The sequence below is a fragment of the Trematomus bernacchii genome, unplaced genomic scaffold (assembly GCF_902827165.1).
Source record: "Trematomus bernacchii unplaced genomic scaffold, fTreBer1.1, whole genome shotgun sequence".
NCBI lineage: Eukaryota > Metazoa > Chordata > Actinopteri > Perciformes > Nototheniidae > Trematomus > Trematomus bernacchii.
The window spans coordinates 12,192,135-12,219,003 of record NW_022987648.1 but is presented as its reverse complement, the minus strand read 5'-3'; the positions used below and the strand labels follow the sequence as shown (position 1 = coordinate 12,219,003).

Below are 26,869 nucleotides of genomic sequence, written 5' to 3'. Positions count from 1 at the left end.
TGTTTCTTCATTTTCCTTTGATTTGGGCCAATTGTGTTTTATATTTTCAACGTTTTCCGAAAAGTGCAGCGCGTTTCTCCAAATGTGCATGTATTTTTTTTGTGCTGTTGTAGCACAGTTCACCCACAAACAAGTGGCCCTTCAAAGGCTTCATAAACAACAACACAGTACATTTTCAAAAATATCCAATGCTACACCATTCCATACCTGTATCTAATGCAGCACGTTGGTTCTTTACGACAATCTTGCCTGCTTCCTTTGCAGCTAAAGTGCTTAGTAATAAACAGCTGATATAAGGAAGCTGTTATATTTTTACCTCGATAAAGGAATGATATTTAATCCAATTCAGATGGAAACTTGAAGAGAAACCTTTGAAGTAACCCTTACATTCTGTAGCATATACTAAATAAGGGGTTAATCATCATTAGTATGATGACGGCAGCTGATTCGTGACAAAATAAACACAAAACGGTTCTCTTACCAAATACACTGCTCTCGTGTATTTTATTATTCATCACATTAAAGCCCCTCTCAATATTATGGTCTTTCTTTATTGTCTTACAAATATTAAGTTATCCACAAAAATAAAATAACTTAGATAATAGCGATATTAAAACATAAAAACACATACATACATACATTACACTTATGACATGAAAAAAATGCATATTGCTGATGTCTCCCAGAGTTTTCCTGGACACAGTTCTGTATGTGCAAACTACTCGTCAAAATCAAAATAACACTGGAAACACAATTCCAGATTTTCTTTTTTTTACCCATCTGCTTTCAACACAGAAACACATTTGCTTGAAATAAATTACACTGCCTGATAAGGAGCCTCACTCAAATACATATCATAGAGACATTCATATCAACTTTGCTTTAAATGTACTTTAAAATGAACTTGATAGTATCCATATTAGCACACATGGAAGAAGTGTGGAGAAAGTGAGTGTGGATATATCACAAGAAGCTTACAGTGTTGCACGCGCTAAATTGCATCACAAAACCGGAAACACTGATTGATGGCAGCTCAGGATGTTTATAGTGTTAGTAACCAAAGCCTGTTCACGTGCTCTCAGTTTCCCGAGGCCCTTTACATTTATTGATGGTATTTGTGCAACATTATTCAATTGTATTTACATTTATATCATGCTAAAAATGAAGGTCTATTGTGCACTGTGTACTCTGACAGTCCTCTTACACACCACACACAACACATGGAACTTTTTGGACAATCTGTGCTCTGATTTAGGGTGGCTAACCTTAGCGTGTATAGGGTTAGTGCTCTATTGTAGCTGATTTGTAGTCTTTTGGTTGACTTTAGCTTCATCGTTGATGTAATTTGCTCCTTTTACTCATATAGTCCAGTCCTTTTTGGGATTCATGTGAACGTATTGTGGGGTGCTATCACCATTTGCAGGGTTACACATTATGCGTACAACATACTAAAATTGACATTTACATTAACATGTCAGTGAAGCAACACAGTCCCCTGCTGTTATTTTAGGTGAAAATGTGATAGTTGGTATGAACATTGAAACTTCTGAACTGCCCTTGAACAAGGCACTAAATCCTTAAGTGCTCTGGGTGTTGTGTGCTGTGTCAAATCCTGTGAATGTGAATCCTGATGTGGGAAAAGGTCTTTATTTGTCTCAGACCTTCCATACTGCTGGTGCTATGAAGCAATACTATTTTCTTTTTTGCATGCAATCTACTGCTTTCTCTCAACTTCCTGTTTGCACACCTGGATCTCATGCAGCTGTATGTCAATCATTATCAGCCCAGATTTCTTAGCTTTCAGATAACTATCTGATACAACTAAGTTCCTTTGTCTCAAAAGGAAGTCAGTGAACATCCGAACTCTCTGAGTTGTGGCAGCTTTAGACATATTTTGCATGTGCACGCTCTTTACCAACATGCGCATCTATCTTTCTGCTGGATCTACTGCTTAACACACTGTCCTCCCGCTTCTGGAAAACAGCAGTCCATCGCAAAAAGGTATGGGGCAAATATATAACAGTCTTACTCCCCTTTGAAATGAATATCCTTGGTTTTAAAAAAGTCTATTTTTCTTTGTTTTCTTTATTGTGTACAGTCTTTTAGTGTGTGTTTCTTCATTTACAGACACTGACCCATTCTGTTATCCTGCACTCTTCGCACACCACATAGCAGCACCAGTGAAACTTGCAGTTGCAGCGTTCGCTCCGCGTCTGCTGCAGGATGTTGTGGCCTCTCCCGCAGCACAGACTCTCACAGTTGTCCATGCCGGGGCTGGTCTTGTTGCAGATCCGGCCCTGCGTGCCCGCCGAGTCCGAACCCAGGTCCCTCTCGCAGAAATCTGGCGACTTTTCAAAGTAGACCAGTTCGTTGACGTTCGGCCTCCGCCGGTGATGGTGGTTGTGGTGGTTGTTCTGATGATGGTGATGGTGATGGTGGTGGTGGTTGTGATGGTTATGGTGACTGTGGTGGTTGTTGTTGTTGTGGTTGGAGTGGTCCAGTTGTCCGGTGTTTCGGTTGTGAGCTTTGATGAGGGTGGCGAGGTTGAAGCGCTCTTTGAGGATGGAGCCCACCACCCGGAACTCCGGGGTGACCTGCCAGCAGGTCTTCAGCTGACAGCTTCCCGACGTCCCGTGGCACTTGCATTTCCTTCTCATGTGGTCAAGCACCACCTGGGAAAAGACAGATGGAGACAGACACAAAGAGAGAGTGGGATGGAGGGAGGAAGTGAGAGGAGGTGGAGAGGGAGGTGGGGAGGAAGAAATTGAGAAGGATTAATTACTTTCTTGATTACTGGCTACATTTTAATTTGAATGTACACAGGTACAGGCTGCACGTCATATTGCAAAATAGATTTTTTTGGAAACAAAAGGTGTTTGTTATTTCTTATAAGTAGATCACTATTCCACCGTATAGTGTGTGACACATAGTGCCCTGAAGGAATATTTGTCCCGCATTCAACAAGCCAGGTGGTCTGACTCTGAGCCTGTTGTCAAACATACTGATATCAAATAACTCATACGGATGCAGGCATTACCCAAACAGACAGTAAAGTCATTATTCATAATTTGGCTGTAATGACTCCAAGCAGGACACACATACATGTAGCTGCACATTGGATAATTATATCTAATAGTTTAATGTTGGCCAATGGAATTATTTAAATCTTTTAAAAGGTTTTTAAGCACTGAAATAATGTTTCTGATGTCTGTGGAATATATACATGCACAAACAAGAATAAACACAAATGAGAGATTCGCAATTGTATAATTACGTTAGAGCATGACACCGCAACACTGGAAGACCTACCCACCTATTTCAGAAGCACACACACACAAACACACACACATACACACCAGATAAGTATATCCCACACGGCATAAATATTGTCCATCCCAATGATATTCCCTGGAGGCTATGTGCATGTATCCAAGTGTGTGTGCGTGCTTAAATCAGTCATCACCTGCTCTAAACTTTAAGATCCAATTACCCAACAGGAACACCAGGCCACCCACCGTACTGACAGATGCTGCTGCTCTTGCCGCCCCTATCAACACACACATACACACACACATGCTGGACACTTGCACAGTTCAACACATTCCACACATTTGCTAGCAATAATGCTAATCTCAACACATACCCGCCGACACAAAACATGGCTGTCACCCACAACCCACTTAAGTGTCTTCCATAGAGATTAAGGCATGGCGAAAAACTAATTTAAAAAGACAAGTCGAGGAATTTATTGTTTGTGTTTGCTTCGCTTTAAAACATAAACATCTCCCAAGTAGAGCATCATATAGATAATTGTACTTTTTCAAGGGGCCCTGTCATGCTCATTTTCAAAGTCGAATTTGTATTTTGTGCCTCTTCTGTGTCGTGATAACATACTGCCTGTGCTGCAGCACCTCTTTTCATCCTCTCCAACCCCTTCACCTTCAGCCCAGTCTACCCTGATTGGTTAAATGGCCGGATATGTTGTGATTGGTCAACTGCTTAGAGATGTCCTGCCCCTTAGGCTAATGCTAGCCAATAGAAGTGCAAGTGTTATATAGTGATGTCATTATGTTACGAAAAGTATACATGCCCAAAAATCAGATATACATCAATTGATGTTTCCTTTGTTGGATTAGGGTTAGGGTTGGGGTTATGTCAGAGGGAGCTGAAACAAGTTTTTGATGACTTGGTTTGCATGCTGTAAGGCTTCATTCAGTGTACTGCAGGGTCCCAATTAAGCTATGTAAAGAGGAGAAAAGGGGAAAAGGGTTGCTGCAGTTTTAAATTATTTGAATGGTGTATTACGACAACTACACAAGTAACACAAAATCTTTTCAGTCTTTTCATCATTGTATGTTTTGTTCACTTCAGAAAGTGAGTAAGAAGTATGCATTTTGGATAAACACGGCTCTACTGTTAATTAGAGTGTTGAAAACAAGGTTTAAAGAAGCTGTGATCTGGTGAGGAGAGCCTGTAAGACTTTGTAGTAAACAACATTATAATAGCTCAAACAGCACTTGCACTGAGTTCAGATTGCAGCGTTTGGTTCAGTTTTTACATCAGGGGAAAGGCAACCCCAGAATCACAAACGTGCTGGCCTTAAACACACAGCAAAGTCTGTAATCATAAAACTCTCCAACCCACTTAAACCTTAAAGGGACAAACTGACCCAGGAGTCATAATTGCATCCACATTGCTTCTGTTTGAAGGTATATTCACAGCAGGATAGGGGTTTCAAAGGACGGTTAAACAACAAAAACGCAGAAAAGTGTTATTTCTAATGACATTTTGTCATATTTCTTAGGGAGGGGATAGGGGGGTAAAAAGCCAAATAGTTCTTGCAGCATGAATCATCAATTCTGAGTCAGAAATAGGATAGGTTTTTTCCAACTATAATCGTGATGTTTAAAATAGTACAGCATGTCTTGACCATTCACAACACCCCTACGCCTAAAGGTCCTTACACACCAAGCCGATTTTCGGCGTCGATAGATGTCTGGCCGCCGATGAGCGTCCTGTCGCCCTACTCAGATTGGTGTGTCCCGCCCCGTCGTGTCTTTTCAGCCGTGCCGACACCTTCCGCCGCCGATTCAGAAATCACTCTGATTGGCTGTTCAGCTTAGCGAATCAGTGCATGAGAAGCAAAACGGAAGTGAGGAACCCAAACAACTATTGATAAGGCAAATCTGAGATTTCATTTAACTCCAGCTCTCGACACAGGTTCGGGAAAGCCCCACGAGCTTCTCGCTGTAGAGTGAAAATGGAACGCACACGCTATTTAATGTTTGTTTATATCACGCAGTCTGTTCTTCTTCTCTCGGTGTATCACGCAGACTGTCTTCCGGTTGTTGCCTCTTTTGAATGACGAATACACACTACCGCCGCCTGCTGGTAAGGAGAGTTATTGCCACTCACGCATGCGCAGTGCGTACGTGCTACTTGGCCGTCGGCTGAAGTCTTTGCGGTGTGTTCCAGTGCGACTGTTGGCCAAGACGCAGGAGACGTGAGGCGACACAACAGTCGGGTCCGCGGGGCGTGTTCTTTGGTGTCAGATGGTTGTGTAAGGACCTTAACAGTGATTGACCATCTAGGCATCCATAACTTTGTAATTATCCTATTTCTATTTGTTCTGTCAGACAAAGCCATTTAGGGTTAGGATCAGGGTGTTCACAACATGTTACTTAGTTAAAGTCCAACTTGTTACCATTGGCAAGGCCAGCAATGGTTTGATTGCACCCTTCATTACATAAACTCAAATAAAATGGTAAAAACCATGTTATTTTTTAACCCATATAGGTTAACAATGTATAGAAACTACATTGTGATTTTGGCCAAGGAGCGCATTATTATCTTAATAAATTAAGTGGAACTGCATGTTGTAATAAAAAAGTGTGTCACTATAAATGGATAACTCAGACAAAGTCGGTCAGGTTTACAAAATGGAACTCAGCAAAGGTTTTTTGCAGATCAACATTTTTATGCTAACAAAGTAGAACAATTTGTCATAGTTTATATTCAATTTGGGATGGTTGAATGGTGTTTCGGGACAGTTTGTTGACTGTTCTGGGACGATGGTGAAATCTTAATATGAAGCCATTCCCAAAAGTCAGACACACCTGGTGGAGATCTGCCCTCTACTGAGTGCACTTTCAAAATAGAGATATATTTTACATCAAAGGAATAGCATATGTCAGTTCTGTTTCAGGGTGGATTTATCCTCATGCTGCACACCCTGTGCTCTGACTGCGCAGAGCTTAATAAAAGTTTTGAAGGCTTCCTAAAACCTCAACAAAAGAACATCACTCCGGGTGACAAGAACGTGTGCGGTGGGAAAATGTCAAATAGTCTTTTCACGTGCAGCCAAAAGGCAAAGAGGTACAATCCAAACGGGAAATATTGAATTTGAATATTGCATGTCTGCTCATGCTATATTAAAAGTTGTCTATGGGGAGTGCTGATCCATCTGACAAAAGAGAACACTGGGGAAGCACGAGTACATTTTGTACGAGAGGAGAAAAGGAACAAAACAGAAGACCAAGTTTCACCTTATCTAAAGAAAATGCTACATTACATTTTTCATTTGTTTTTAAAGTATCTGGCCAAGTAAAGGAGGAATATATTTACCAGTTTAGGTGCAGGCAATGTGTTTTCTTCCAATAACTAGGAAACAAGCTAGACAATGAGCTTGTTGACTTTTCCAAGTCAGTGTGGATTTAGGGTTGGAAGACGAAAGACGGGAATACTATTTTCTTAGTCTTTACTGATGAACTACATATCACCCCCTGGTTATTGATGATCAGATGATAGGTTTATATTGTGTGTTTTTTTCCTGTTTCTTCTCATCAATACCTATGGCTATGTTGGGTGTCTGTGTCTGTGTCTGTGTTTATGATATTTAACTTGGCTACTACACTAAATTGATGCAGGGATTTATTCTTGCCTTGTTGTAATTAGCCCTGAGGTTGGTGGAGGAGGGGCAGGGTGATGGAGGTAAAGAGGGGTGTACTGTAAATGTGCAGGTTAAGGGGGGGAGGGAAGGAGATAGGAAGGGTGACAGTAGGGGGAGATGATCTTTAGATTATCTCTTTCCCGCCCTACATCTTGATGTGTGTGTGTGTGTGTGTGTGTGTGTGTGTGTGTGTGTGTGTGTGTGTGTGTGTGTGTGTGTGTGTGTGTGTGTGTGTGTGTGTGTGTGTGTGCTGACATTGTTTTGAGGCTCATTCATCATGTATTGCTGCTATCAGTTGTAGATTAGATTGTGATCAGCAATCCAATCTAACCTGTCAACAGCTGTGATTATTTTGACAATGTTCAAATATTGTACACCTAACACAGCTTTAGTCACTGTATTTAAGCTATCAAAAGCTTGTTTGGAATGTGTTACACATTAACTGTTATCTGGTGCATGTGACCAGTGATGGCCTGAAGTCTGGATTTGAGAAAAATACAATAGGATACCATGTTAAACAAAGAAAAGAGCTCCCGTTACATAGAAAACGGCGGCTGCCAAATGTCAACGAACTGGTCTATTATTATAATAGATGAGAGACTAATAAAAAGTAGAAGATTACTGGATAGGGCAAACTTTCCAAAAATAATTTGGATTACGCCAAATTGTAATGGTTTCTTACATGGCCCGCGATACAACCTTCCATTAGGTTTCATAAACATCTTGAATTTCTCGGAATGAAAACCTGCTAATACATGCTCCTCCATTGCTTACACATTGGCTTACATTGCATGTACACCGAGCGAGGTAATTGCTTCAAAGTCAATGGCGGACCACAGTTAGAAACCAACATCTGGCAAGTTTTAATTGGCTTAGAGAGTAAGACAGAGGCGTCTATAAAACAACCCCAGACAGAGATCAAATACAACATGTTGGTGGCAGATTAGGACTGCAGGCTACATGCTACAGTAGACTGGGGAAAAAGTACAGCGTAATGGAGTTGAGCACTGCAGACTACCGTGCAATGAAGAGGAATGGACGGAGTAAATTAAAGATCAGAGCTGGTGTCTGGACTCAGTACCGCAATCTGATGCTTTTGCTTCACTTGGAAGCAAACAGCAGGCTGAATCTAAAGCCAGAAAACAAGAGCAGAGAAAGAACATGTTCACCATCCAAACATTTTCTGTTAATAAAAATGTGTCAAAATGTGTCAACAAACTGTTTTGAAACAGGTTGTTCCTATTCCCTACGGCAATAGATAATAATTATAGCAACGCTGTTCTAGAACATACAAACTTAATGAGCCTGCTTTTCCCTTTCACAGCATGCATGTGCCTGCTGCAGCCCTAATACTTAAGACTACTATCCTTCACTATGCCAAAGGTGAAGTGTTACCACACTCCTTATAGACTTGATCGTTCATACTGTATAGTCCTGATTTTGTCATCAAGCTGAATATAAAGAGTTAGTTGAGTCAATTCTGACTCATTGGTAATGAAGGAGTAGGAGATACAGCATAGATTATTTTTAGAAGGGAAAGTCCTGCATGACACATATAACACATTCTCTGATGGAGGCAAGCAACAGAAATTGAGCAATTGCTGTCTATTCTTGTAAAGCACTAACGAGGATTCCACACCAGATATAGTCATATTTGCCAAATATGTGATCCAAAATCTGTCTGTTTGTCTGTAGATTACGAACAACTACAGGCCTGATTTTTATAGAACTTGGTGGGGTGTGCCAAAGAAGAATTTTGGAGCAGATCCAAATCAGGGAGCTGATACACATTACTTTGTACTGTTGTTAATATAACAAACCAGATCATTGCCTTGGAGGAGATCCAACTTATTTACCTACAGGTTCAGTGTAAAATGCTTTAGCTTAGTCTTGATTCTACTGCAAATTAATAATCAAAACTTGCAATACAAGACTGTAGAAATCCCAATGCGCCTGACTGCCTGAACCAGTAGGTCTACATGTGTATTTTATGCCTTATTCCCTGTTCTGTTGGGCGCAATGAACTTAATAATTGGCCAATCCCTGTGTCATCACTGCTAACCGCTTTTGGGAAAATCTAATTGATGTGTCCTATAATCGACCCTTCTCGCTGATAAACAACAGACTAGTCTGCATGCTGCCTTGCGTTTGTCAGTTCAAAGACAATCTACTAAAGGACCTTTAAAGCCAAGCAGAAAGCCAAAGCGATATCAAAGCACACAAACAAATCCCACAGCAGCACATTAAGCCCAGACATCACTTTAAACAAATCAAACGCCTCACTTCAAAAGAACAGTTAAGCGTACGCAGACAAATGCACACGCACACATGCAAACACAATGACATGTAATTACTGTGAAAAGCATATCTACAGTTTACAGTGAGAACTACATTAGTGTGTTTGTGTGTTTGTGTGTTTGTGTGTGTGCAGTATTTACTCACTGTTAATTGCACACAATGTCCACAGCTCTTATTTAGAGACTAATAAAATGTTATTAGCAGCATAAGCACTTCCACCTGCTGAGCTTTTTCTATGAAACCTTTGCCTCTGTGTATATTTACGTGTGTGAGTAAAGTAGAGGCGGGAACATACAGTATGCACGTGCATGTGTGTGTGCATTTGTTGGTGTATGTGGTGGGTCAGATCAAACGCTCTGCACTGTCAGGCCTGTGGAATGCTCTGCACACCACTGATGATATGAAATGGCCTCTGAGGAGCACAGGACTAACCCCAAACTAATGTTGCTATTTTTGATCAAACACACTTTGCTCTTCTTGTGGGTTCTGAGTCAATGACTTAAAGTGAATGGACCCTGCAGAGCAGTTTATCATTGCTCAAGGGTTACATTAGGCATGAAAGGATCCCAGGAGTCCCACTATTGCTGGTTTGGATCAAGCTAGTCTAGATGTGTTACCCCAGACAAGGAGGTTATGTTTTTGGCTTGGTTTGTTTGTCTGTTTGTCTCGTTGTCTGTCAGCAGTTATCCGGAAATAAACGACTTCTCCATTTGTGTACATTTCCCAAAGAGCAAGGTTGTTGTGTAATGTTCCTGTTCTAACAACACAGGTGGTATGGGTAGAGGCCAACTGTCACTTTTGAGTGATCCAATCAGAGCTGAGGGATTTTATTGAAATCCTTTTTACAATATGCCCTCAACATGCACCTGCACTCATATAATGGTACTGTTCAGATTACCAAGAGTTAAACGATTACCTGAAAATATGCCATCCAAACCCTTGTGATTTCAAGAGTCAGGGCAAGGGTTTAAAAAGGTTTCCAATAATTGAACCACAGATTGGATTCATTGCTTACTTGGGAAGGGGGTCAAAAGAAGTTTATATGCACAGTTTCCTTCCTGAAATAGGGGATACAATCTCTTATTACTTCCCTTAAGTCAGGCCCTGATGGTAAATTGTAATTATCACGCTTAACACTTGCCAGTAACATGGCAAACTGTTGCATAGCCAGCATTGTCACCACCTGCCTAATGAACAGACAGGATCCAACAGAAACTCTGCATGGCTCTAAGCTGTGCACCACGAAAGCGTGCCAGGCATTTGTTTTGAGGTGTGCTCCTCAACTAGGTTTACCACCTAGTAAGGCTTTTAAAACCCCTGTTATAAACCACTGAACAGAAGTGTAATCTGGGTCACTGCAACAATGCAATGGAGGGCTGAACATCTTTCATTTAAACAAATGCAGAATTAGGACTGCCCGTCATTGAATTAAGATATCTATATTCAGCTGAAGAAAATGTATCACCTTCGTAAAGCAACTTTCACATATTAGTAGTGGCATGAATATTAGTTTAGCAAAAACATTTAAACTTTAAAAAAAACTTAAAATATTTCCCAGGAGGATATTTATCTTACAATGTTTGAAATGTATACATCTATTTTCACTACTTACTTCCTTCTCTCATACTATTTTCTTTCAATAAGTAACTTTACGTTTGCATTACGTTACATGTCTGACATCATACGTATATTGACCTCCCCCCCGCATTAACTTCTTGTTAAAGTATTATTTCTCTAATCAGCCCTGTTGGAGAGAAGTCGGAGGAGGGCAGAGCAGGAGAGGGGGAAAAGGGGAGGGAAGGAAGGGCGAATCTCTTTCTACTTTCCGCCCCGGTGTTTGAAGTCTAAAATCTTTTGCAGAGTTTTAAACATCTGTTTCCAAACTGCCAGCAGCCACTAATTAGGGCTAAAAACAAGACGGAACGTCGTGAGAACCCTGGGGTGGGCATGAGGCGACATGCACACCCCGCTGAAAAACCACCGCATTCCTCTGCCTAAAGACTACTTCTCTGAGAGGGGGCGGGGGGTTGTGGGTGTGTGGTGGGGAGGAGGAGTGGGGCGGAGGGAGGTGAGGCGGTGGTAGTGGCGGGTCGGTGGGTCGGAAAGAGATACGGGAAGGGTAGGCATTATTTTGAGGCCCCACCTGTCAGTGTTTTCTGTTTGATTCTAGGGGCTGTATGAGTGTGTGTGTGTGGTGTGTGTGTGTGTGTGTGTGTGTGTGTGTGTGTGTGTGTGTGTGTGTGTGTGTGTGTGTGTGTGTGTGTGTGTGTGTGTGTGTGAGAGAGTGAGTGTGTGTGTGTGTGTGTGGGGGGGGGGGGGTTCAAGGTCTTGGTAAGGCTTTGTTGCGGCTTTCTATACCCTTGTAGTCATCAAGGTGCAAGGTATTTTACGGTTTAACAGCTCTGCGATGACTCACACAGTTTGTTCAGTCTCTCCCTTCTTTTCTCTGTCTTCCACGACCTGCTCTTTTTTCTCTTCCCTCTTTCTCTATAGCCGGGAATAGCCTCTGTACATAACATTCATCCAATAACTAATCCCAAGCCATTAGATAGCTGTAACAAGCAACCAACTCAACCTTAAACCTGACAAGTCAATCAGGCCCCTCTAAGCATCTCCATTGACATTGAACTGGAAGCTCATATTGCCCCAAATGTAATGGTTTTTTATTTTTCAGTGAAATACATCTATTAAGCTCATTTTATAATTTCAACATTATAGTTGAGATTGTTCTCCACTCAATTTGACCAATTATTTCCCCTTCTGTGCAACACAAATTTGAAAGATTTAACTCAAAGTGCGTTGAACCATTACGAAGTCACCCTGGATCATCAAGACTGTGTGAAAATACAAGATGTAAATGTCAGTAGCAATGGGCGTCATTTATTGCTCACTGGACGAAACTGGAATCTTTTCCAAAAAACGAGGTACAGCCTCTTTAATGTTGATGACTTTGAGTCAAAGTTTCATTTGTTTGATTGATGCCTCAGCTTGCTTGGCTGGAAATTCGTAACTTGGCACTCAGCAAAACTCAATTTATTGTGAGTAATCTGAGAGCCAACATTTAGTCTTTCTAAATAACCGTCCGGAAAGATCAAACTGTAAATTTAAATAAGGCAGAGTCGTGCCAGTTTTAGTTTGTTTTCTTTGAGTGACTGTTTGTCTTTTTAAAGTCTGAAGGATGTGATTACATATTCAGATTTTAAAAGATTTTCCTCAGGGCAATTGGATTTCTTTGATAAACTTATTGGGAAAATATGATTGAAATGTGTCGAAATGTATTTGAATAATGTACTCTATAAACTTGGCCTTTAGATGACACATTGCCTTTCATATATGCCTCTCATAAAACACCATAGTAGCATCCTAATGAGTCAAATTCATAAGACATGCCACTGACTAATGCATTCTTTATCATGCCATTAACCGGCTAATACAGAAGAGAAACAGTAGCTTGCTTGTAACTCGGCAATTTTAAGAGTAATTCTGTCATTTAAAAAATATTTATACACGTTGTCATAATTATGCCTTTGTATATCAAAAATTGCTTTTAAATGTGGGGCTATTAGGCTAATTGATATGTGTCATCGTACCTCAGTTAAAGCCTATTATTAAAAGTCAGCAGTCAACTTATTATTTCACATTTTTTACATTTTAGAGACTCAATTTCACACCAACTCGCAAGAATAGTGGGTTTTGGGTGTCTTGCTTAAGGGCATTTTGAAAGGATACACTGCTGCAAACTAACATGAAAGATACAGCAGGATTAAACCTGTTTTGAAAATGGGACCAAGTTCAAGTCTGCCATCCTTAGGCCTTCAATCATTGGGAAGCATGAATACTCAAGAGTAGGCAGAGTAAAGACAACATACATGAGGCCAAAATGTGACCCTGCCTGTCACCAAGTTTCATTTATATGTCCACACCAAAAAATAAAAAGGTCCCAAAAGACAAATGATTTTTACCTAGGATCATGAACCTATTACTACTCATGACATATTGGCCCCCTCCCAACGTCTATTCTTCCAAGTCAGCACTGACTGGAACTTGTGTCACCAGTTCCACCTCAGACTGTTTCTACCACATCTATTGCAGGGAAGCCAGCTGTTGTTGAGTTCGTCTGACGCGCTGCACATTTGTGTTTTGTCTGCATAATCAAGGAAACCAGAAGTAAACTGATGGAGAGATACAGTCCCAAATTACTCAGGAGGAAACGGGGAACAATGAGCAATTTACGTTCGCTTCATGTCTCTGTTCCACCACAGTGCTAAGTGTCGTCAAGGCTTATCACTGTCATTTACATCTCTTCTCTTCCACTGCCTCAGGCAAAAAACCTGTAGGAGCACGTTATTATAGGGATAATTTAACCTCAAATAGTGTAAATGGTTAATTACTTCAGAATTTAGATTTATATTAGTTGTTAACCCTAAAATCAATGATTTGGCTCTGTCAAAAAAAACTAAAGTAAATCCACAGACAACAACAATGAAGCCGAATTTGGTTAATGATTATTCAATAGCATGTCTTGGTAGCAACATATTGATTACTACAAGAGACATATTTGTATTTGAAAAAGTAAGACAAAAAGTATTCTTGGCATGAACGAAACATATAAAGATAAATCATTCATTGAGAACCGTTACTCTACTTAAACATCATGACTGATCTCACACTGAAGTAAACTGACACGACCACCATGATATCAAACAAAGTTAGTTGTCTGTCAAACAGACACTGGTTGATCTTTTAATGCTTTGTAAAAGTCCTTAGAAATGTTTAAATGTTTAAAGCCATACAAATGATAATTTGCTGATTGCTTTAACAGCATCAAGAATTTGAAAATATGTGTTGGAATATCACTCAATCATTCAAATTAGTTTAAATATGCATAAAGTTACTTCAGACATAGGTATTGAGTAATGCAATCTTCAAAGGCGTATATTAAGGCAATTCATAATACTTAAAAGAACATTGATATTGGGAATTCCCATTATGGCCACATTAACAAACAGACTACACATACCATCCTTTGGTTTACGGTGAGAAAGGGTGAAAGGGCGAAGTAGAAGGGGCTATACAAGATAATTCATTGGACACAAAGTTCACAATGATATACAGTATACCCCCCTGTGTATCCTGCAACCTATCAATGTTCTTCTTTGCATATGAAACTAAACTAAACTTTGGGATTTTAGCTTTTGCAGACTATTTACATGCACACAAATCTATATAACCCACTACAGGAAAGGGAAACCCCCAAAAGCTTGTCAGGGCCTCTTTAACAACGTGTTAAAAAAGATTATATTTCTTCTTTATAAAAAATAACTTTTGCTGCTTTTGTGGTGCCACAAATGGTGTTGGAGTGGGACCTCTTGTAGTTATTGCATGTTTGGACAGGACGCAACTGTTATTGTGATAAGATCTAATTCCTGTTTGAAACATATTTTATCAAATTGTTGCAATACATATAAAGTGTTATAATGAAAGTCCAATTTTGACATTTTGATTGAAGTTATTTTCAAAGAACAGATTCACCATTATTATTCTTGCAGGTCTTGAACACACACACACACACACACACACACACACACACACACACACACACACACACACACACACACACACACACACACACACACACACACACACACACACACACACACGCACACACACAGTCTCTGCCAGCAGAAATAAACAGTAATGTAATAATGACAAGCCAATGTTGATCCAACCATCCGAATCAGATTGTGTTGTACTCCGTGGCGTTATCATTGGCCCACCCATTCTCCACCTATTTTATTTGGTAATATGTTTTCTTATATCAATCCAATTTAAGTGTAATATTTACACTGATAGCAGAGGGAGATAATGTCACAAACTGTGTTTTCTTTCACAGGTGTGTAGAGACATAGAGCACTGCAGGGTGAGAGTGAACGTTTAACTAGGTCAAATATTAACCTAATCTGCACTTAATCTGTGGTAATATTATGGTAATAACAGAGTATTTCTTTTGCATTTACTACAGTCTCACACTGAGGGATTTTCTTCTAAATGGTCTCAATTACAGCAGCACAGGCCTGACATTTAGTTATGGGTCAAGCTCCAAACACACATGAGCCTGCATTTCCCAAAATGCAGCTGGAAAGACTATATCATTAGGCCTTCCCCGCCTGGTAAATTGTTTTAAAGGGTCCCTGTTATGCTCATTTTCAGATTTCATATTTGTATTTTGTGCTTCTACTGTGACTATCATGTACAATGTGTTGGAGCACTAGCCAATAGTGCAAGTGATACAAAGTAACAATAATAACAATAATAATTAATAATAATGATAATTATTGCAGATTATAGATTATAAATAAATCATTTAGGGACAAGGGGGTGAGATTAAATAAATTATACTTCTTCTCACTCCTTTTCGAACACTAGATGTGGGACTGTGTATGTTGCTAATGCTGTTGTTGTTGTTGTAAATGTCATTTTTTGTTTTGATTTCCCTTACATGACTATGCACTGCAACATTTTTTTTGTTTTGTAATTATTTATTTTACTTGTTCGAAATAAAATGTATCTAGCAAAGTGATGTCACTGTCGCTGAACTAAACAAAGGAGTCCAATCAAGGCTTTACAGGCAGGGTTGGGGGGGTGTAGGAGAGAAACTCCCTCTGGAGGGAACTTTGGGATTTTACATAACACAGTACAGGACAGGGAAAAACCCCCAAAACGAATAGGGCCCCTTTAAAAGTCTCCAGGTTGTCTTAAAAAGCATGCAAAATGAACAAAAAATTATGAACTGCAAACCCAGGGTGAGAAAACAGTATTTATGAATGTAATTCTTCAACTTTGGAAACCTAGTTCAGAGCTACAAATCATGGCAGTGGTTTAGTGGTTCTCTTTGTGTCATGTCAACTGGACTTGATGTGTACATTTAGTGCCCCTTGAATGTGAAAAGCCAAAAATTGCCGAAGTAATTGATCTCAAAGTGATTCAACGCTATTCCACACGTTATCTGGAGTAATGAAATCACAGCACAATATATAAATGTAGGATTTATGCCATTGAATGTGACCAGAATCATGGAGAACACATCCACTTAAACACCCTCATTCCTCTGTTCTCACCTGTCTGCCAACTCTGTTATTATGCAGCCTCATCCTGGCGTGGATGTCCCTGTAGGTTTCGCGAGCATCCAAGAAGTCCCTGGAGAACTTCTCACCGAACTCCACGTCGGGGCTGCAGCCGCCCCACTCCCAGGAGTCCTGGGATCCCGGGAGGTCGGCAGGGAAGTGCTCCATGACCCCGTGGACCATACCCTTCCCCCGGTTGATGGCCTCCTGTTGCAAACGGTGCAGTTTGATGCGGAAAGCCTCCTGGTCCCCACGTCTCTTCTCATCACAGCTGCACGCCTTCAGTTTGCCCATGGAGCAAGCGTTGGCCACTGCGTGCACCACGCCTGCCGCTGCGATGGCATACGCAAAGGCACTCTCTCTGAAACCTGTAGTAAAAAGATAGGACAGTTTCTTTGTTATATAGCCTAAAGTGGAATTATAACGTTTCACAAACTGTCACCATCAGGAAACAAGGATTGGAAAATAAAGCTGTTGTTGTTTAAAAAAACATGTCATAACACACAGTTTTGAAGCTCAGTCCAAGACATGTTTTCAGTAAAAATGGCCAAGAGGAAGATGGAGTTTAAACTCTCTAAACTGACACTCTGCTTCACTTTGAAGGAAAAGTCGCTGAAAGCTGACATGCGTCAAAATTCAGCAATGTGACATGTTTCGTTTTAAGAATGCCTTTTACCAGTGTTATAAGATCAATTTTATTTGAAGTGTGAACAAATTTCAAATAACCTGCAGGCAGAACATACCATTGTGTCATTTACCTGTCAGGTGGAATGAAAGGATTAGCAGAATGAAGGAGGATATTTGAAAGCAGACCAAATTCAGATTATTATGACTTGTTTAATAGTTTAGTTGGGCTGCATTTCTCAATTTGTTACCATAACAGCACGAGGTACAGTAACACACCGCTTACATATCCCTCATTAAAGTGTTGCTGTGCAGCTGCGTGATACAACTTTAAGATGTCAAGTGATTTTCTGAGCCCTAAAAGTCAGTTTTGTACCTCCTCTATTTGGATAAAGATACACAAAACAGTTTATTCACACGTTACATGCCAAGACTCATAAAAATGGGGAAACATCTGGGACAATAACAATTAAGTGTTCGAAAAAACACTTGCATACTTGGTCTCTGTGGGCCATGTGAACATGAACAGACCCCCACCACTCCCATCAGAGGACTCACAGAGGAGTCCCACACTGAGCAGCGCTGTCTCCTTCTTGTATACAAGACATGTGGCAATGCCTTCCTCATACTGCTCAATTATGGGAATACAACTATTATCAGAAGTGTTTTGGTTACGATTGTGATTATTTTCCACGATTACTCATTGACTTTGGAAACTTCATGCATTTATTGAACTTTAAAAACATTTTAGCAGGGGATTTTCTTGAACTTTGAATGTAACTCAACTAAAAAACAATTACAAAAATTACAAAAAAGTATCAACAAATAAATAAATAAGTTATACATAATAATTAGAAATAAAACAAATAAATACAATTAGAACACAATAAAGTATCTGCTTAAGTGCACTGCTAAATATATTTTCAATATTTTTGTAAACTATATTAAGCATCAATAAGTTAAATTGAGGAAGAATCTGACCTATGTTAAGTAAATTAGGGCGCTAGATTTTAACTCAAGACAAAACTAGATCATCAATAACATATCATCCTGATTATCTTGTTTCCATAATAGTTTGAAGCCAACTCATTTCCCAGCCTTACCTTCTCTGACAATCCATAATCCATTTATCTGTTTTTGACATTTCCCATCTTCCTAATAAAGTTTAAACTTCTACTGTACCTTCATATGTTAGGGTAGATTGGCTGATTATGCCACAACACAGCTTTTTGCCTTGTTATCACTTGCAATTGTCTTAGAAAGACTTCTGTTGTACGCATATAATCTCTCTACAGGATGTGTGAGTGCTTTTGCCTTCACACCTAAACACATTATTTTCTCATTAATAGCAACTTACACGCGCCACATGTAATGAGGACAACTGATCTGCTATTTTGGTCTTCATTTACACAATTGCACTGGCAATATACACATATATAACATTAGCGCTGTCCATGTAGATTCATATCTGGGACAAATAATAATACATTTCAAATAGTTAAATCCTTGAATATTGAAGGAGGAAGTGCGACAGTAGCGCTCGCTCGTACCCTCTACATCGTTTGTTGTTGGATCTCAGCCTACTGTGCCCTCAGGTTGTATTAAATCAGTCCCACTTGCAGTCACTTACTGGAGCAGAAAACAGTGAAGATTATAATGAAAACTTGTAAGGAAAACATGAAAAGAAACCACTTAGGAGTTTATAGCACGCTGCTTGAAGGGGAAATTATTCAGGCTGCTTGTTGGTGTCAAATAAAAGGCTATTAACTGGAACTGCCCTTTTTAGCACTGTTTGATGTTACTTCCTTATTTGTATATTTAAGTAATCTTCATGCTATTTTGTTTTTGTGAGACATGATGTAAAGTATGACACATATGTTGTCATTGTGGAGTTTTGTATACTTGACATCGGGCACATTAACAGGCGAAGGCAGCGCAATTACCAGTAAACGAGAAATTCATCCATTCTGCGGTTCTCCCATGTAACCAAACTGCATGTTTGAAGTATTACCAATACTTTTGCCAATGTGCAGAAAGAAAATAACCTAAACATAACTCTTGAAAGACCGATTGCTAGTAGATCATCGCATAGGGGAAAACATTGAAGGGTTGCAACGCATCACAATGTTATCCTGCAAGGCACCACATTAATCTTAAACAGGCCTTTAAAAAGCCCCCCTCTAAGGCATCCACTGCATTGTTTTAATGCAGGGCTGTTTTATTGCAAGGCTGTTTTCAGTCTGACTAAATTAGCCGACCAGACGCAAGTAGATTTTTCGGGAGTTTTAATTCCAACGAACTGCCAACTACCCATAGTGTCTCAAAATGCACAAACCCTAACCCTCAAAACTGCATTACACAGTTCAGTCTGAACGCACAACATGGGCATATCAACAGTTTTAGGTTGGTATGACGACCTGCTAGAAAGTTGCTTATAAACACATGTAGCAGATATGGAGCAACAATACAGTTAACATTGAATCATATTACATCATATGAAATCTCAAACAATGGTTCGAATACCTTACGAAAAGTTACTTATTTGAATGCTTTTACGAGTTATTCTATGAATGTCAAATAACACTAGAGAATGCAATTCCTGCAGAAATTGCTAGTGGGAATGCTTTATGCTGAAAAGCTGACGCTAAACTGCTATGCTGAAATGTAATGTGTAAGAAGAAAGTGAAGAATTTAGATTGAAATGATACATGAACACTGGGGGCTTCAATGTGTGATGAGAGAAGAAAAGAAAGTAAAAAGGCTTGGAAAAACAGCAGAATATTTGAACTGCAAACTTTTGAACTAACTTGATGGCGAATGATCTGTTGCCATGCCAACGACATTTGATGACATCCCATAATACGCTTCGATGCGTTGATGGCTGCATCATTACCAAACCTGAGTTATAGCGACATCGTCTTTTATGGCGAGGGATACGTTTCCATGGAAACGGCATATGATGAAACCCCATAATTGACGTAGAGCTGTTGAGGGCTGGACCGTTAACCATTATCTGAAGTGTGGTGCTGTTTTGACCCTTTTCATAGGCGTTACGACAACATCGTGTTTTATGGCGAGGGATGCGTTTCCATGGAAACGGCATATGGTGAGATGTCAGATTTGACGTAGAGCTGTTGAGGCATGGAGAGGTGATATACAGGTGAAGATTGTGGGACGACCGGACCGTGTCCATTGGAGTTACAGCGGCATCGTGTTTTATGGCGAGGGATGTGTTTCCATGGAAACGGCATATGATGACACCCCATAATTGACGTAGAGCTGTTGAGGGCAGGACCATTAACCATTATCTAAAGTTTGCTGCTCTGAGCATGTCAGTTGGAGTTATGACATCATCGTGTTCCATGACAGAGGTGTTTATATTTGAGCTAACGACGTGTCCAGAGATCAAAGGTTTCCATGGTCACCTGGTAATCAGTGAGAGGAGAGCATTTTCATTGTTCTGAATGAGAGATAAACCTCTTACATGTGAATGTTTTGTTGAAGAACTGTAACAGATATCGGTGAAATTTCAAAGCGTGAAGCATGTCAAGGAACTTGAGCATCTGAAGTGTACTTTTTGTGTACTTTTGGGTTAATAATGTGGCCTTTTGGGCAGATTAACTAAAGGTGTGCGGCTGCTGTGGTGGCGAAAGATGAGGCTGAACTTAAAATGGGGTTTAATGGAGACATGTTGAACGTTTTTGTCACTTCATGCCCTCAAGAGGCATTTTGTTTAATTATTTTGCTTAATTTCTTTAAATTTTTCAAGCTACAAGATGTTTTCCTATGTTTCTCATGAACAATTATGTCTCAGGAATGTATGGTTTGGGAATTATGGCAGGTTAAAAAGAAAATATGAAGGCAAAATTAAATCTGTCCTCCACTCTAGCTGTGACATCACGCACTCTCAAATCTAAAGAAGGCCTCTTACCAAGGTCTGAACAATGTTTAATATCTGTAAAAGTACGAATCAGATTTAAAAGTTGTGTTAAACGAATAATGTCAGAAAGATGTGTAACATTTTAAAGTTGGAATGAGGTTTCTGAGTGAAAGTATGAAGGAGCAGTTAGCAGTTGAAGTTGCATAAAGATTGTTCAAGTCTGAAGAGTTTCTCTATTGACTTCCATGTTAAAAATGTGATGAATTATGGGTTCTATCTCTGGAATTATGAAAGTTATGAATGAGAAAAGTAATAGCAATCGATTCCCGACCGAGCTGAACGTTTTCATGTTTGAACGGAGTTTCTGCGATGTGGAATGTGGGAGAAGAAGAGGTGCAAAATAACCCGGCGGAATAGTAAAGAATTTCATGCGTAGCATAACAGATAGTTGGAATGCTGTATCAGCATTCCCACTAAATGAGTGGTAAGCATGCTTGTGCAACCCCCTGCAGTGCAAAACATGATGAATCAAGAAGGTTTAGGAAAAGATCATGGTTTGGGTTAGAATAACTAAAGCTTGCATATTTATGTTCGCCTGATGAATGCAAGTCTGATAATCACTCATCTTTTTTGCTCTGTTTTGGTCTACACCATCTGTTGATGGAAATATATGGCTCTTAAAAAGCTAGGTGCTCCACTATTTTCACAAACTTAACTTTTTCTACGGTTTGCTGCTGAAAACTAGCACCAAGATAATATATCACAGCATATCTTCTGAAAATAGCTTAATTAAACACCTGGAAACATGAGAGCTATGAGACTCAACCAAAAGAGTAAAGCTTATCGACACCAAAACCAAACGATGAGCTTAAAGACTCTTTGTAAATGTGTTTAACACACCAACATTCTAATAGTTATTTGCTCTTTATTAATAAAACTGTTCCCATCAACAACAACAACATATTTTAGGAGCTTTAAAATTCAACATCTAATTTAGGGCAATTATGAATTTGGTTTTAAATCAGTAAGAAATTAAATAAACAAGACCCTCACACTCAAGGTAGGGGGGAGTAAAAAGGATTGCACTTAGGCATATCCTTAGACATAGAAAGCCTGTTTTAGCTCTTGGCCTGTTTTAGGCCAGGCTCTGCAAAGCAGGCCCCCGGTAGACCAGGAGCAAATCAATCTAACAAATAATTTACCGGCTGCGACACGCCCGGCTGAACTGATGGCAGAGGAAGTGACAAAATGAATTAAAGTTTCAAAGGAAACTGTCACTTTGTGTTACAGAAACCGACTAAACTGGTTTATGCCTTTGCCGCCGAGAGTTGGGAAAGTGCTGAGAGCAAATTCACAAGCACTTGCACTGGCAAGGGAAGTAAAAGCATTAGAGCAGCCCAGCGAGGTGGGACACAGACACAGTGACAGAGAAAGAGAGGGAGATTCTCCTATTTCTGTCTATCCATGTCTTGCCTAACGTCCTCTTTAGCCTAGTTTTTGATGCAAACTAAACGGGAATGAACATGGGCCCATAAAAGTTATCCGAATCCATCAGCAGAGAGATACGTGGCAGAGCCAGAGAGGATCCAAGCACCGCTGATGTAGTAAAATAAGACACCAAACAAACATTGCAAAGCAGAGCCCCTGATATGCATCTCCAAAACTTTTTACATTTGAGAAATCTCTGCATGAATACTTAAAACGGCATATTCCAAATAAGTATTTCATTTGTATTTAGCTTTGCTAGAATGGCTTTGTGTAAACATGGATTAACTGGCTCTTACAGGATATTATTTTAAAAGCAACAATACCAGTTTGGTATACATAAGCCTTGTTTGAGACTTGATTATTTACTTTTCTATGTGCAGTTACATTGAAAATGTGTGTTAATCTCCACAATTCCACCTAATCCACATCTGTAAATCTGTCTCAATGAAAGCCCCCCCTGTTGCAGTAGCTGCACGCAACGATAACTGCGGCACGCTAACTTGTATCCATTTTTTAGCTCCTGTGGAGCTTCTGTGGAGCTTCTGTGAACGTATCAACATGTAACAGATGAATCATCCGATTTTAAGAGGTTGTTTATGTCGGTGGTTTGGAGTTTCTGCACCCGAGGCAAACCAGGGATTCCAGGGAACCAACAACTGCCTCCAATAATAATGACAAACTGCCCATCAATGAGTCAGTGAGGAGTGAAAGTATGACCAGAGGTGTGTTAGTAAATACAGTAGTTAATAGTTGTTTTTTTTCTAAGATCCACAAAGGCAACAAGGTGAAAAGTCCTCAGTAAGGGTTGAAAAACCTTCGTCATATTGCACACAGATTGAGGAGAACCTACATTATAGCAACACCCCTCCGGCCAAAGATCTGACGCATTTAATCAGGTGTTATGACGGGGGAATTCCATCAACTATTCAACGATACAGTCTTGGATAAAAGTCTTAAATAGACTACAAACTCAATATTTAAATGGTAAATAGGTATTGTCATACAAAAGCCAATACACTTCAATGCAAGAAGAGCACTATGATGTACTTGAAATTAATTTGCTTACCAACAAGTAAAGCCTGAACTGTCAATTGATGATAGATTTAGATGCAATTGGCATACTTATCGATTAATAATTCAGCTTATAAGCACTATGTTCTTTCCTATATGGTAAAATACAGGAACTCAACTAAAAACATGAACTACCAACCACATTGGTCATCTATCAAGGTGGTCATTAGGAAACTGATGCCTCTCCCAGTCAATAACCTGGGATGATTCCATCTGCAGGGCTTCCCAACTCCAAAGATCCTCTTTCATCCTTTGTAGCTTAGTTGCAAAGCTTCAAGCTCTACAAATCATCAGAGAAAACTGATCTGCATGAGGTCTGGTAATCTTTAGGAGACTAACTGCTTTTGAAGTTACCTGCTCTTTTGTCCAGGTTATTAGGAGACACGGCGAGGGTTAGAAAGTAGATACAAGTCTGCTCTTTACTAGAGCGAAAACTAACCATTTAGAGACTTCACATCTGCAAGATAACATTCAAGAATTTCATTATATGTGTGAAAGTAAACTATCCCAAACCCAGTGACTGTGTTCGGAGAACAATATTACATCAACGCGGACAAGTTTCTTTGTGGCAACTAATCTTTCTAAGCCTTTCCTTTCAAGGTTTTCTATCAAAGTGTGTTTGAGGATGAAACCACAGCCTGTTTGAAGACCAAAACCTTTGAACTCCATGCTTGTACTTCCTTGTTTTCTTTCAAGTGTTTTGTGGTGACACCTCACCTCTGTAAATTACACCTCAAGAAGTCTCGTAAGGATTCTCTTATGAGATTCTTATATTTTGATCAACTTTGAATCAACTTATTTGTGCTGAGACAATATTTGTAATGCAAGACATCCAAAGCACTCACAGGAAAATCAATTCAATTAAAATTGAACAGTAGGGTTAGGGTTGTATTGGGACACGGAAACTGACCTCTTTTAAAGACTATGCTGTCGTAGGGTATTTTGTTCCTCGTCTCCAGGCTGGAGCAGTTCCAGCGGTGCCCTCTGAACTGGTGCTGGCACTCATGGATGGCAATCTGGATTCCCTGGATTGCTGAAGCAGTCACGTCTGGGTTGCGCATGCACACCTCCAGCTGGCGCCGCGTTAAACCCGGCAGCGTGAGACACACGGTGTTGGCATTCAGGATCGGGTCGATGTTGGGGAGCTTCAGGCCCAAGATTTCATTGGAGTCTACCCTGCATGGAGCACATAGGTCAGGTTATTGACAGAGACGGAAACTCATAAATCTTTTGTCACTCACAAAAGTTTTTAGGGTTCTGAAAAATGCTTGTTAGGTGCCACAACGGTGTTCAGTTCCCACAGTATTAAACATATCCTGACAAGATGAACCAGTGTTGTTGAATAGCCTCAATAATACAGATACTGCAGGTCAATGGTGGCTAAACAGTTACCACATGCTGGTGGTTAAAAAAAGAGAAATGTGCACTATATTTATTTGCTTTTTAATTTTCACAGTCAGTTGATAATGCAAAGTTCGGTTATCACCAATATGATATATATTTAAGGCTGTTCATTATGATAACAATAAATCCATTTGCTCAAATGATATAGCCAAATATCATATATAAAAAATGTTTAGCTTTTTAAATCTACGACACCCTTTTTCCAGGATTCATACTATTTAAACGAATATGCCAAAGCTTTCTGCAAAGGCATTTTGTTTCAGTTTGATTTTGTGTTAATGTTTGCCAAATTCACCTTTGGTTTATGGATCTTCAAATTGATGCAACGTAATCGTTGTACAGTGGGTAAGCTGAGGGAACAGGATTTACTTACTTATTTACTGTCGGCATGAATCAAATAGTTATAGTAAACGTTTTGGATACACAGTCACTTTTCACCTCAGTAAATCAGTTAGCATGTAAATTCAATGACTTTTCTCGCTGCGAGGTGTGTCCCTGTCTGCTGCCTCTGTTGCAGATCAATCATGTGAACAACAGTAATTCAGCTGACAGCGGTCAAAGCCCTTTTCTACTTCACAGAGAAACACTAACAGCAATAAGCAGGAAAACACAGGCTGCACTGATGATTGAGCCCAGAGGTGCACAGCTTTTTCTTTCCATTATCATTACAAGTAAAACACAGGTTGTATGTCGCACTGTGTGCATAACCAGACACATGAGTGAGGAGCATGTATGGCTGTGGGCGGACATACACACATACAACACCTGACATGCACGCAGGAATACCCAGGTGGAGAGAGGAGGGAACAGTAACACTCACAGAGACACTAACACAGCTGCAGAACTTTGCATACTTTTTCTTTCCTTAGCCTTTATCAACACGTGTAACATCTGCAGGTTTCTCTTGTGCAAGCATTTTCAAGCAAAGAGAAAAGGTTGACTTCCTGAGTGAAAAAAAATAGCTTTAACTGTCACAACATTCTAAACTACAACATGCCGTGACATAACATGATCTTATGCATATATTAAGGTGGCATTGCATGTACTGTCATTCCAGTTTTTGTTGCAACCTGTTGTGTTGACAGTTGACCTGTTTCAATAGATGTCTTTCCAAATGTCAACTGTTTATTGATTGGCAACATTGTTTGGGAATGATGCATGGCAAGTAGTAATTTGCAAGAGATTGTAAACTTGTAAAAAGTAGACCCAGGTTTCTCTATTGAAATCAGTCGGAAGTCGCAACGGCTCATTTCAGAATAAACGTGGATTTGTGTAAACAAATAGTTTTTCAGGGTTCGGGTGTTTTGTTTGATTTTAAATAAACAAAGTCTTGGCTTTCAGAATATGAAACTTTTATTGCCAAAATATCACGATAAATACATTTATGAAGTTTGTACATTATTATTTGTGTTCAATCTTTATTTGTTTACGTTATGCTAAATCACTTTTAAAGATGACTGTATTTAATTAAAAAAAACGAATAATTGATGTTATAATGAGTAAAAAACCCAATTTGATGTAATAAAAAAACATTTTTCAGTTAATTTAACCAACATATAATAACTTTTCTTAGTGGGATTTAACTCCATATCAACTCACCTTTTATCCAAAAGACAGATAACCACCAAGACGCATGCTATTCTGAGGACCGAGTGTTCCATTTTGGGCATTGCAATTGTGGAAAAAAAGTTTTAAAAATAAAGACACAAGGGTTTAAAGTCCAGTATTCCGCCTTAAAGTTTAAGGGAGGACTAAACAGAGGAAGGAGGTCAGGTCAGGTCCGGATAAACGTTGGCTCTGGACTTGACAGCTCCGACGACGTCCAGATGTGGCAGCCAGCGGCGGGATACTCATTCACAAAATAAAAAGTTTCATCCACCTTTAGTGAATGGAGGAGGTTGTTAAAAGTTTGAGGAAAAAGTCAGAGTTGTCGCTCTCATACACATCCGTATACATCCCGGTGTGTTCTCCGATGTGTTTGCATAGGTATAACATCCGAAGAGAGACGGCAGGAGCAGATAGGCGCTCTGA

At 39.7% G+C, this 26,869-nt stretch overlaps 1 protein-coding gene across 1 annotated transcript; it reads right to left on the bottom strand.

The window, feature by feature from the left end:
* Positions 1 to 495: 495 nt before the first annotated feature.
* wnt10a (wingless-type MMTV integration site family, member 10a) lies at positions 496 to 26,869 on the bottom strand. The gene is made up of 4 exons (XM_034134150.1): positions 26,438 to 26,869; positions 24,345 to 24,610; positions 16,366 to 16,739; positions 496 to 2,672 (listed from the first exon to the last, which is right to left on the bottom strand). The coding sequence occupies exons 1-4, from the start codon at positions 26,506 to 26,508 to the stop codon at positions 2,118 to 2,120; spliced, it is 1,266 nt and encodes a 421-aa protein (XP_033990041.1). The 5' UTR covers positions 26,509 to 26,869; the 3' UTR covers positions 496 to 2,117.

Excerpts from the sequence above, each read along its gene's own strand:
- wnt10a (XM_034134150.1), bottom strand. The coding sequence starts at position 26,508 with ATGCCCAAAATGGAACACTCGGTCCTCAGAATAGCATGCGTCTTGGTG. Across the intron at positions 16,740-24,344 it reads CAGCATAGTCTTTAAAAGAG|GTTTCAGAGAGAGTGCCTTT; the intron begins GTCAGTTTCCGT and ends TTTTTACTACAG. Across the intron at positions 2,673-16,365 it reads ATAACAGAGTTGGCAGACAG|GTGGTGCTTGACCACATGAG; the intron begins GTGAGAACAGAG and ends GTCTTTTCCCAG.